A 12,500-nucleotide genomic window follows, 5' to 3' on the forward strand; every position below is an offset into this window, starting at 1 on the left:
CAGAAATTAGTAACTGATGAAAACAATAAAAAACATAAAACTGCAAAGGAGATAATGAGAAAATACATATATGTCTATTCATATGTGTGTGTCTGTATGTATGCATATACATTGTTTGATTTGTTTCAAATGTTTAGAAAAAAATCTGAACTATTTGATCTTGTAATCCCTAACAATCCCCACTTGATACAACATCTATTTTACAGTTTTAGGACGTCAAGGCAGTTCTGAAAGTGGTGAAGGCAACTGGAGTCTTGATAATAACAAATCGTCTGGGGAAGATGACCTGATGACCTCCTCACTGGACATGGCATCATTTGAGGAAGTGACCCAGGACATGTGTCAGGAAAAGTCACTCTACCTCTTTGCCCGATGTGATCGGGAAAAGGATGACTGGTAACTTTTTTTTTCTCTCTCTCTCTCTCTCTCTTTCTCTCTCTCTCTCTTTTTCTTTGTTTTATTTGTTGTGACACATAATTTAAGATTTAGGATTATAAGTGATAATATTGATAAGATATTTTAGAGATGAAAAAAATGTGTAATTACATGTCCTTGGTTTCTGTGCTTTCTGGTAGGTTCCGCCGCCTTGTAGCTGGCTCCGAACTGTATGTGAAGGCCCAGTCATCTCCAAGTCATAAACCTCCTCCTCAGGATATTGGGGATACTATTTCACTTGAAGGAATTCCAGAATCTCCTTTTGAGCCAGCCAGAGATCAGTTGCAGATGGTAAACAGGAATTTTGCATCATTTGTGTATATAGTATTGTCTGGTGTATATGCTTGTAGAAGAGGAATGAGCACAGGGCTCTCTTCATCTAGCATGAGTTTGGATTGCATCATAGCAAGCAGGTCATTACTCAATGCAGGGTTTTAGCTCTTATCTTCTTGGTAAATAGTTATCTCTTTGTCTATGGAACTTTCATCTTTGTTGTATTATTGAATAGTGTGTGATTGAATTCACTTACTAATTGTGGAATTATTTGAAGACAGGGCTTGCAACCCTTTTACTTTTCCTTCCAATTATCTATCCTTCCTCTTCATGTCTTTCCTTTCTCTTCCTACCATGATAAAAACACTAATTTTTCTTATATAGTTCTACTGAAACTACCATTATTGCTCAGGGCATTTCAGAAACTCTGTTAACACACAGTAGTTGTGGTAAGAGAATATCTGAAATGATGAAAAAGGAAGAGTGAGGGGGAATGAAGAGATAAATTTAAAATGCTAAGAATAGTAGACAAAGAGGAGGACTAAAGAAGACAGAGATGGATTCTTGAATTTCAGTTTGCAAGAAGGGCTAAATGATAAAGAGTGTCTTTTACTCTGAATGTGTACTATGTTGTGAAGTTGTCTAAAATTTGTGTTGAATACTGAATTGATGTTTTGTCTCTTACACTGCATCATGTGCTATATAGTAAATGCTCTTTTTTGTAAATAAGGAAAGCATATCCATGACTTTTATTCAAAACTATAAATTGTAGGAATGGCTTGATTTAGATTTTTCTTCCTCTTTCCTGTATTCCACTTCTCTTCCTTCTCCCTCTTTTCTTTTTCTTTTTTTCTTTAGCTCAGTCTTCTCAACTTCCTTTTCTTTATTATCCCAATATCATTCCTCCTCCTCCTCCTGCTCTCATTATTTTTCCCTCATGTTTTCCTTCTTTCCTCCTTCCTCACTTTTGACTCAGTCAAGGTCACTTACTGGACTTGCATGACAAATGGCAGCCGTCTAGTCTCACACCCACACTTAATCTGATTTCTCCAGGATTCTGGTGCCTCAACCCCGCCTGACCTGAGCTTTGAACGTTACATGGCGCGCCTTTTGTACCAGCCTGGGGGTATGACATCTGATGGGACTCCAGGCCCTGCAAATGTGGCATGGATTAATGCTTTGGTCGGGCGACTGCTCTATGACTTTTTACGAAATCCATACTGGGCCAATAAGGTAAAGGGGTGATGTGTTGAGTTTGTTTGGATTTGTTGTTGTTTTCTAATTTTTTACGTATAAATCAACTAGGCTAGATTATATTACACATACCAACATAGCTTACAGAAGATCTAATGATTGCAGTATGAGCAGGAAACTAACTTTGGAATACAAGTTACATTGGTAGCTACATGTGATCGCGATAAATATATCTTTTTAATTATTTTATTCTTGAACAATGTACATAAATTTGAGATTATGGTATTTTTGATAAAATAAAGATGTTTTATGACTCTTTGTCTCCTTAATTCAAAGATGATTAAAGACTCTATATCTGATCTTTAGGGTTTTGACCCAAAGCTCTCCTTTTTTAGGTACAAGAACGTGTGCAGCGTAAACTGAGCAAGCTCCACATTCCATATTTTGTGGGGGAGATTGTAGTGTGTGGAGTAAACATGGGATCAGCCACGCCTCAACTGAATGCTGTTGGAAGTCCCCAAGTGGATGCGAGAGGACTCTGGGTTGATCTGAATGTTGAATATTCTGGGAATTTTACCATGAGCTTAGAGACCAAACTGGACCTTATGAAACTTAAACGTAGTACTGGAATAGGAACCAACTTGCCAAACACCTCATCTCCTCCGAGCCCAGCAGAGCCAGTGCCTCATGCAGGCCCAAGAGTGTACACACGTTCACAGTCTTCCGAACGCCTTCTTCGCAATGTCCACTTTGACACAGACACAGATGATAGTGTAGAATCTTCTAGTGAAGAAGAGTATGAGGAGGAAGGTTTAGCAGCTGAAGCAGGACTTCCTGTAGGGGGTAGTGGACCAACTTCTCGACGACTGTTAAAACTAGTTGATTCTGTAGCTGGTTCGAGGTATTTCCAGCAGGCAGCAGAGTGGCGATTGTTGCAAAGGGCTCTGCAAGGTGTAAGCAACACAAGAATAGAGTTGAGTGTTGAGGTTCGCCGTTTAGCTGGCACTCTGGCATTAAATATACCCCCTCCCCCTGCAGACCGGCTTTGGTATGGATTTCGGGGAGTTCCAGAGCTCGTGATGGTTGCTCGACCAAGACTAGGGGACAGAATGCTCAATCTACCATTCCTTGTAGAATTCATTCAAAAACAACTGAGGATTGTGTTTGAGAAAGTGTTTGTACTCCCAAACATGGATGATTTGGTTATTCCAATCATGTCACCTCTAATACCTGGCCAACATCAACAACCCAGACCACCTTGGGAGTCACCTCACATACTTCTAAATACTTCAGATGTGTCTGCACCGTCATTTCCCACCTCGTCAGTGTCTACTTCAGGAATAGTCACACCCACAGTCAAATTTACTCCGTCTCCACACTAAGAACTCATAGTAGTTGGTCAAATGTGAGCAAGTTTGACAGTATGGATTCACTTCTAGTGTTCTTAGTAGGTGTGGCATGTAATCACAGGTACAGTAAGCCCATAGAGAAATGAGTCTTTTTGTACATGCTGTTTATGATCATGCAAGACCATTATAGTAGAATAGTCATCCAGTTCCAATATTCTGCATTTTTGAAGCACAAACTGGAATATGAACATTTGTGATGATAGGAATGTATGTTTTAGGCCTATTCATCTCTGAAAAGGTTTGATTAATTTAGTTCTTGAACTGATAGACAGAATTAATCTACCAGCATAGACTGATATTAATGTGAATAGGGTTTTAGTATCAGTTATGTGTTATATATATTCTACCAAAGAACACAATAGTCATATACAAGGGTTAGGAAGGTAATGGTAATCTGTAAAACATGCTTTTGAGAAGAACCATTCACTGAAAGTTACCTTTATGAGAATGGGAGAATAATTTCTTGATGTTTTACTTACAAGAAGTTATTTTTTCATAGAGTGCTGTGGCTTACAGCAGGTCATACACATTGAATTAGAGAATGTTCCATTCTGAATCCCCCCCCCCCCCCCCTAAGTTATGAAAGAAAATTGCACATTTAAATGTGGCTTGAAATTTTAAAATTTGTTCTCTTTCAGCAACCATAGACTTTCATTCAAGTTCAGAAAGTGTAAATCATCTAAGCTTCCTAACTTGAAGTCTGGTGCTGCTGGAAACCAAGTTATCACGGTGCAAAGCCCAAGGTTTTAGGGTAAACTTTCGTAGGTGGATCACAAAGGCAGAGCAGTGTCCTTTGATATTTTTTAAAGAGAGGGTAAGAAATTCCTGTCATGTGCTCACACAGGACTCTCTTTACCCAGTAGTTGCAACTGTCTGGAAGAATACATACAAAAAAAAATGCTTATGTTAAATATAATATATATATCTGTGTGCTGTATAACCCTTCAGGTTGAGTCATATTGCATTATAATCTGCTTTTGGTGTTGTGAAAGGAAGGGCCATAAGGTAAAGAGAAATAGATCTTATTTTTGCAGTGGACAACTATGAAGCTTTAGTAAAAAGAAGCTACCAGAATGTGTATTTAATTTTTCTCGTAAAATTGCAAAATATTTTTTCAGTCATAAGATGTTTATCAGTGTTAGCTAGTATATATATATATATGTGTTGTGTGCACTAGATAGATGGTATCATTCTTATGTTAAAAAATAGAAGTACTTCTATGATTTTTGTGGCTTTATTATTATTATTTTTTTATTATTATTATTATTATTATTATTATTATTTATCCGATATTCAGAAAAGAAATATTTAGTTTTATACATTTTCAAAAATCCATTAAGATATAAGCCTTCTAACCCCTATTTTACGCCTTTAGGCCAGAAATAGTGGATGTATTCCAAAGACACCATATAGTCAATTGTATTTGTGTGCTGGCATATTTGCATTTTATACATGTGTGTTTATGCAAATGTGCTTCAGTGTGAATGTAATAGTAGGGTACAAATTTTTGCGTTGAATGGTTGTGGGTGTTTGGATAATAGTTATATGTCAGGCTTGCACTCTATTGAGATATTTACAAATCAGATCTGAAACATTGGATTTTGTGAATGTAAGGTAATGTAAAATTCAAAGCTATATAGTTACGAAATATAGGCACAGTAATTTCATTTGTTGATATATTTCCAAAGCCTATATTTTCAGTAGGGTAAAAAAGAATATTCAGGCATAGTTTGTATAATAGATAAACTATCCAGAAAAATATTGAAGGAGAATTTGAGGGTTTGTCATGGTATTATGGCAAACTCCAGATCTGACAAGAGGTCAGAAAAAAGTGCAATACAGAGCATTGGTTGTCGTAACGTCAGACACAGATTTTGTGGCTAAATTACTGTATTGCTAATTGGCCCAAGTGCAAGGGGTGACAGTGGAAACTTGTAATGCATTTGTATCACTTAATTAGTCCTGTGAGTAACTCTCAGAAAGGAACTTTGCTGTGATTTAAAATTCACTGATACAGGTGGTTGCTGGGTTTGCCTCTCCCCTCTACCATAAGCCCCCTTTCCCTCTTCCTTTCCTCTATCTTACTCCTCTACCTTACTCCTCATCTTCACCTTCTATAACTGACACTTGGAGAATTCTTTACAATTTTTTTTTATTATCAATTTTTAGATTCCAGTATGATAAAAGGTATATTTCTAATATTCAGTGATGATATCTATTGTTATCAGAAAGCTGGAATGTAAAGGGATGAAACAGAATTTATTTTTTAATGTTCATTTCAATATACCTTTGTTTTTTTGGCCTGTGATAATTGTCAATCTCAAATTTTGCATAGTAATTGCAATAGGTTGAATTGTTCTCATCAGAATGATGGTGAGGCATCTCCAAGTGGAACCATCTAGTTATTATTCATTCTGTAGATTAATAGATATATATACAGATATTTGAAGAAAAAGATTCTCACATATCTGGATGTGAAAGAGCTTTTTTCATGGGTGATTCTTAGTGACATTTTATAAACTATTGCTTGTTATATTTTGTCTATCAATCTTCAGTATACATTGTACAATTTTAAGAATGATTAAGGACTTACCTCATGAGGCAGTTGGTTTGTAGAACTTCTTTTTTAATTTTGCAATTTACTAGAAATTAGTTGAGAAGTTATTGTTTTAAAGATTCTCTTTTGCTGTCTAATTATGTCGGGTAAATGCTGTGTTAAGTCCATTTTTCTTTTATTTTTTTCAAAAGTCCATAAAATATGACAGCAGAGTGTTACTTATTTTAACATTATTTTAGTTACAGTAATGGATTATTCCCTTTTTCTTTTAAACAGCAGAGTAGGTGTTTTTCATCAATAGAATAGTGCCCTTTGTCAAATGAACAAATGCATTTATCTTGTAAATCATGGTTTTCTGTGATGTTAAACATATGACATGTTTTTCCCCCACTTGTAATCATATTAAAACAATCACATTTTTATTTTGGCAAAGGCACTGTTCCTTTTGCTAGAATTGCTTAAAAGCATTACCAATTAATTTTTTTTTTGTTTTTCTATTGAAATATAGGAGCATCTACCAGTCTTAATTTGTAGATTGCTTGTGTAACTTTTTTTCACTTGACTACTTCATCTCTGTGATACACTCCCATGATGTAGATAGATAATCATTCTCTAAGATATAAGTGGTGTTTTATTTGTATTGGAATTCCTTTTTTGTAATTTTATAAACTTTTTGTAGATGACAGTTTTTGTACCTGTAAAATGAGTAAGTTGTAACTAACTTTAGTACTGCACTTTATATGGTGTTTAAAGATGAATGCAAAGGCACATTCAGGAAGTAACAGTTTCATTAGTTATGATTTCATCATTATTGATTTTTCCGATTTGATGGTGTGTTAAACTTAGTTGTAGCACAATAGATGCTATTGCATGGGTCTGCTGATTATAAAACTTTTGTGTACTTTTGACTCCACACTTCAGGGTGCAAGATAATGTTTCTTGAATAAGGGATCACAGCTTAGAATGACCATACGTTTAGTTTTTCTTTGATAATTAAGTTCATTTCTTTTATTTTTACAAGATGTTTTTTGGTATCAAGGAAAAGTGTTGGAAAGGATCTCTTCTTTTTTTTGTTTTAGCAAAAAGAAGAGGTTAAAGCCTGTAATGATTTGGGAAATGTCCGGCTATTATAATAATTATGTGATTAATTACTAACTTTGTTTGAGCAGTGTGAAAACATATCATAAGTAAACCAAGTATATACAGGACATGTACATTGACTTGTAGAAGTCCAGTGTTTTTACTTTTTTTCACAATTTTGTTGTTTCTATTGATATATATTTTTTAATATGTTTAATTATATACAAATAAATGGTAATTTTATGTGTATTGAACAAAGAAACTATGAAAAGGATATTAAATGTTTACAAAATTTAATTTGCATCCTGATTTAATGTCCATTGTATTATCATTTATTTGATAACTTTTCCCTCTTTTCAGCTTCTTCTTAAATAATTTCATATGTACACCTCTTTTATAGGACACAACAGTGGGTATGACCCAGTTCTTGTTTCTTTATTATTTCTTGTGGCACTTTTAAATGCAAAAGTATATAATTGATCAGTCCTAGTTTTTGTTAAGGTGATGAATCTAAGGCTATTCTTTCTGTAAGGAATATGTGCTAAGCCACTCATTGATGATGTAGGGTGGTTGGTTCCTTCCTGCCCTGACTAGCGGATGCCAGCACTTGCTTACTGGCAGAGACTAGATGGGAATGAAACAGGGACCTTTGCAATTGGAAAGTCCGCTCTCTTCCACTGAGCTTTGCCACCACCTTCATAAAAGAAGCAGATACACTCTTGTTATTGATAGTGAAATTATCTTAAACCAAGAAGTAAGATTTTTTGTTCCATGAAATGTGATAATTTCAGAAAGTAACTACCCATCCTCTGAAAATATAGGAAATGGTGGCTTTTTTTTTCTTTTTCTTTTTTCTCATTTTCTATCTTTCTTTTTCTCTTCTTCAGCTGTGTTATCTTCTTGTGGAAGGTCAATTTTTTTTTTTTTTTTTTTTTTTTTTTTTTTTTTTTTTTTTTTTTTCATGAATAATTGAACTAAGAAAATCATGGTTTATTTAGCATCTCAAGAGATAATTCTGATTGTGCTGTAATCTAGTACAAAAATATAAGGAAAAAGTCAAGAATTTTCTTCCTTTTTTATCTTTTGTAGATTTGCCTCACAATAAAAAAAAATATTTGCTTTGAGATCTAATTACACACAGTGGCATGAAGCCCCATTTCTAATTAAGTCTATGCCATAAACTTATGCATCCAAAGAGATATTATTTTGCATATTCATTTTCATTTTTTTTTTTTTTTTTTTTTCTTTCTTTCTTTTTTTTGTGTGTGTGTGTTTGTGTACAAGGACACTTTATAGATTTTCAGTAAAAAAGTTTATTATGAAAATAATTACTTTCAAAATCTTTTGATAATCATTTTGTTGGCAAGGCAGATTTTTATTTTGTCTTTGGATCATAATTGCGTATGATTTTTGTGTAACCATATATATTGTAGAATGATTGGCTTCCCATTAAAGTTCAGGAAAATCTAAGGCAGAATGTGATATCTCATTGATAAAAAAAAGTCCTTGTATTGCTTGAAACATGAGATGCGCACACACGTTGATGTAATGGTGCTAACATTTGGTTCTCATTTTCTGCAGGATTTTAAACAATGGGTATGCAGTACACAAGAGTGTGGGTGTGTGGGTGTGTGGGTGTGGGTGTGTGTGGGTGTGGGTGTGTGTGGGTGTGGGTGTGGGTGGGTGTGTGTGTGTGTGGGGGGGGGGGGGGTGCATTTGTGTATCTGTCTGACTTTGTCTGTCTCTGTCTGTCTGTTTTTGTCCGTGTTTTATTAAGATGGATATTGATGTGGGTGGGTGTGTTTGGCATTGTGGGAGTAAGTGTACATTACTTATACATGGACGTATGATTATATTTATGCATGTATACTTTAGTGTATCTGCTTGTGCAAATTTGTGTGTCTGCCTTTACATACATGAGTATGTATGGAAATTTATCCACTGTGTAAAAAAAAATAATTCCCTAATTTGTAGTATTTCCTTAAGTTATCTCAAATCCACTCTTCTCTGTCTTAGTCATTACAGACCAACAACTAATCTTTGACTTCCTACTCAGTGAGCACAGAATTGACCACACTAATGTTTCTGTAATTCTCTTCGAGGACATGGCATAGAATTAGAAAATTTGTGCCTCATAACTCTTTATACACTTTATTAAGGATGAGAAAGTCAACTTTAATTTATTTTTCTTTGGATATTGTCACTGAGAGAGACTTATTATTTCATGTACAAAGGAACAACAGCTGTTTAAAACTGTCTTCGGTTCATTTAAGGATAAAATACTATGCATGACTCATTATTATTATTTTTTTTTTTTTTTTTTTTTGTTTGAATAATACTGTAATATGCTTTGAAAGAGTTGTACTTGTGTATATCATTTCTCATTCTAGAGAGTAGATTTTGCAGGATGAATAACTATTTATAAACATTATCAATGATGCAGTACTAGATATGTTGGCTTGAAGGAGTTGCACTGCATTTACTTAATATTGTCTCTAGTCTCTACACTATTTGCACAGGGTATTAATTTTGGTGCATATATGCAATTTTTTCTGCATCATGTGTGATTATGTACATTAGGTGCTTTTCCATTATGAACTGTCTCATGTTGAAAATAAGTGTCTCTTTTAGGTAATAATTTATGAGAAAGTAATATCAGCATTGTTTAACATTACTCTTGTTCCCATTCCACATTAATTTTGGGTAACATGTTTATAACCAAGAGCTAATTGGTATTGTTTGTCGAATAGGATACTTGATTTGCCGTCTAGTTCTCAAATGAGGCAAACATGAAAATTCTTCTAAGCCTAAAGGAATACACTCTTATATCATATGTCCCCATCACTACCTCATATGTTGCTCCTCTTGTAGAAAACACACCTGCTTTTGCTCCCTGCATTTCCAGACTTTTTAAAGCCTTTGTTTTCCTATACACAAAACTAAACCTACCTTACACTTATCCATCTATAAAAAATGCACATGGCCAGTTCAGTAAGACAAATTGAATAGATTCTCCTTTTTTCTTTTTTTCTTCTTGTTTTTAATCATCTCAAGATGGTAGTATTATAGTTTAACTAAAATGTATTCAGTACATTTATTTTTTTATCTCCTTCCATTAAAATTTATTTCATACTTTATTCCTATAATTTCATTTACCATATTGACATTATATTTTTGAATCAGCATGTAGTTTGTGTAATAAATGTCACTATATTTTGTCTGGATATTAACTGCATTCCTTCTCATGATTCCACTTAGAGAGACTGGAGAAGCAGCTGTTGCTGTAACAGTACTATAATGAAAAAATTGCTTAATTTTAATATTATCTTTCTTCTCTATCGTTACACCTATTTTGAACCTTTATTTAGTATACCAAATATTACTGTTTGGGTTCCTCCTAATCTTTTCCTCTTGTACTTCAATTATGCTGAAATTTTCTCTGCATTCCTCAACACTATAAACTTATTGATATAAGGTTTAAACAAAAGCTGGATTGAAGTTTCCAACATGCTCGTGATACCCGTATACTTCTTACTTTAATTAAAAGACCTCGGTAGACTAATAATGGGATTTAAAACCACTATGTGAATTGAAAACATGCTCAAACATGTTTTTTAGCATGATGTTTTTTACCTTCACATCCTTTAGGACAGTAGTTCCCCTTCATACAGGCCACCAATATTTACTAATTTTCAAAGTAGCCAGTATAAGAATAACAAACAACCTACTTTACTTTATCTTGGCAGCATGTGGGTGCATTTTAGGCATGGAGGCCAAAACGTCACTGGTTAACAGGTCCACTGCATATTCTGATTGTACTGTACAATTAACCTTTAGTAGAGATTATTGCAACTTTTGAGTGCTGGCATGTATGATGGGCCCTAAGAATTTGGACTTGTTCACATTGGCTGTACTTTGGAAAATGTTGGCAACTGCTGCTCTAGGACAATGCATGAGTAGACGACTTAGAAGAATCATAAGGTTCAACACTTTTACATGTATTTTTTTGTTTTTTGTTTTTTTAATCTCTACAGATCCAGACACGTTAAATATGCATGAACCATATTTAACTGCTAGGTTACACCAGGATACTGATTTACTTGTAAACCATTACATTTGCATAAGACCATGGACCTTTCAGCCAGCAGTGTAAACAGAATGAGATTATATGCATAATTATACTGTAGTGTCAACAATGCATTATATCAGTTACCTGTACTGACTGTCTAACCACTGAGTGCCCTCCCAGTACCTCTACTTGTAATATCAACATCCCAACACCCTCCCAAACCACTTCCAATGCCCATACCACAAAATATCATTATCTCAATATCACTTCGATGGTATCATTGGCAAATCCCTAATGTCTTCATACTTTTCAATACCAAGGCATTTCCTTGAGTCACATGTACTACATCAGTTATTGCAGTCACGTGTAGTTACCAAAATCATTTGAATCATACCAATTGCTACAATTACCTGTAAAGTACCAAATCAGTTACAGTAGTCACACATACCACATTACTTATGAGAGTCACCCGTTTCACATCAATTACCACAATCACTGTACATCCTCACGTCGTCACTGTGCTTCCCAGAATCCAATATCCCTCATGCCATCAGCCTTGCAGAATTGAACTACTCGATGCCCACTGACCCCGTTTCCCCCAGTGCCACCTCGCACAGTACCACGTCCCAGTCCCACATCTCCGGCCTTAATCACTCTTAAGTGTAATCAAATCTCGTCGGCTTAACATTAATAAAGTGTAAGTAAGAAAAGTGTCATATTATCCTATTGCGATATTTTGAGAGAGAGAGAGAGAGAGAGAGAGAGAGAGAGAGAGAGAGAGAGAGAGAGAGAGAGAGAGAGAGAGAGAGAAAGATTAAAACGTAAATACAATCGCGATTCTGAGCTGTCTTAAGTAATTCTATAACTATGCAGAATAAAATGCAAATGCCTCTCATCTGCTCATGAACAAAATGGGAAGAAAGATTAATTAAAACTTCAAACACCAATGTTCACAGTGCAAGCAAGATTTCTAAAAATATATATATATAATATCGGAAACCCAAAAAAAAAAAAAAAATGCGCTTGCTTGTGGATTTATGAGTTCGTGTGTGAGACTATATAATCGAAATTGATTATCTATGGTGCCTTGTTTTTTTTTTTTTTTTTTTTTTTTTTTTTTTTTTTTTTTTTTTTTTACCACACTTTACCTATTATTCAGGAAAAAAATGTGTAAGTAAACAGCAAAACAAAAACGTTCAGTTCCTTGAACTCGAAAGAATGGGAATTTTATCTGTGGGATTATTAGTAACAACCGTAACCATATGTGAGGATATTAATGACAGCAAAATTATGTAGTGATGAAGCAAAAAAAAAAAAAAAAAAAAAAAAAAAAGATACGGACGACGAAATTAACAAAATACGTGATACTGATCAATAAGATTCCCGATAAATATCATAAAGATTACAGTAGTATTAAATAGCAGAACTGATATCGTAACAAGTAGAATGATAATGATTATAGTAATAAAGGAAAATAATATTG

At 34.4% G+C, this 12,500-nt stretch overlaps 1 protein-coding gene across 3 annotated transcripts in view; it reads left to right on the forward strand.

Annotated features, from left to right (window-relative positions):
- Positions 1-7,245, forward strand: part of LOC125035800 (testis-expressed protein 2-like) — a 23,459-nt gene extending 16,214 nt beyond the window's left edge. For all 3 annotated transcript variants that reach the window (XM_047628015.1, XM_047628016.1, XM_047628014.1), the window contains 4 exons: positions 207-396; positions 576-726; positions 1,762-1,941; positions 2,298-7,245. In XM_047628015.1, the coding sequence (XP_047483971.1) occupies positions 207-396; positions 576-726; positions 1,762-1,941; positions 2,298-3,284 (1,508 nt within the window). In that variant the 3' untranslated portion in view covers positions 3,285-7,245. The remainder of the gene's footprint in view (positions 1-206; positions 397-575; positions 727-1,761; positions 1,942-2,297) is intronic.
- The last annotated feature ends 5,255 nt before the right edge of the window (positions 7,246-12,500 follow it).

Source organism: Penaeus chinensis, chromosome 20 (assembly GCF_019202785.1).
Source record: "Penaeus chinensis breed Huanghai No. 1 chromosome 20, ASM1920278v2, whole genome shotgun sequence".
In the NCBI taxonomy this organism is placed as follows: Eukaryota; Metazoa; Arthropoda; class Malacostraca; order Decapoda; family Penaeidae; genus Penaeus; species Penaeus chinensis.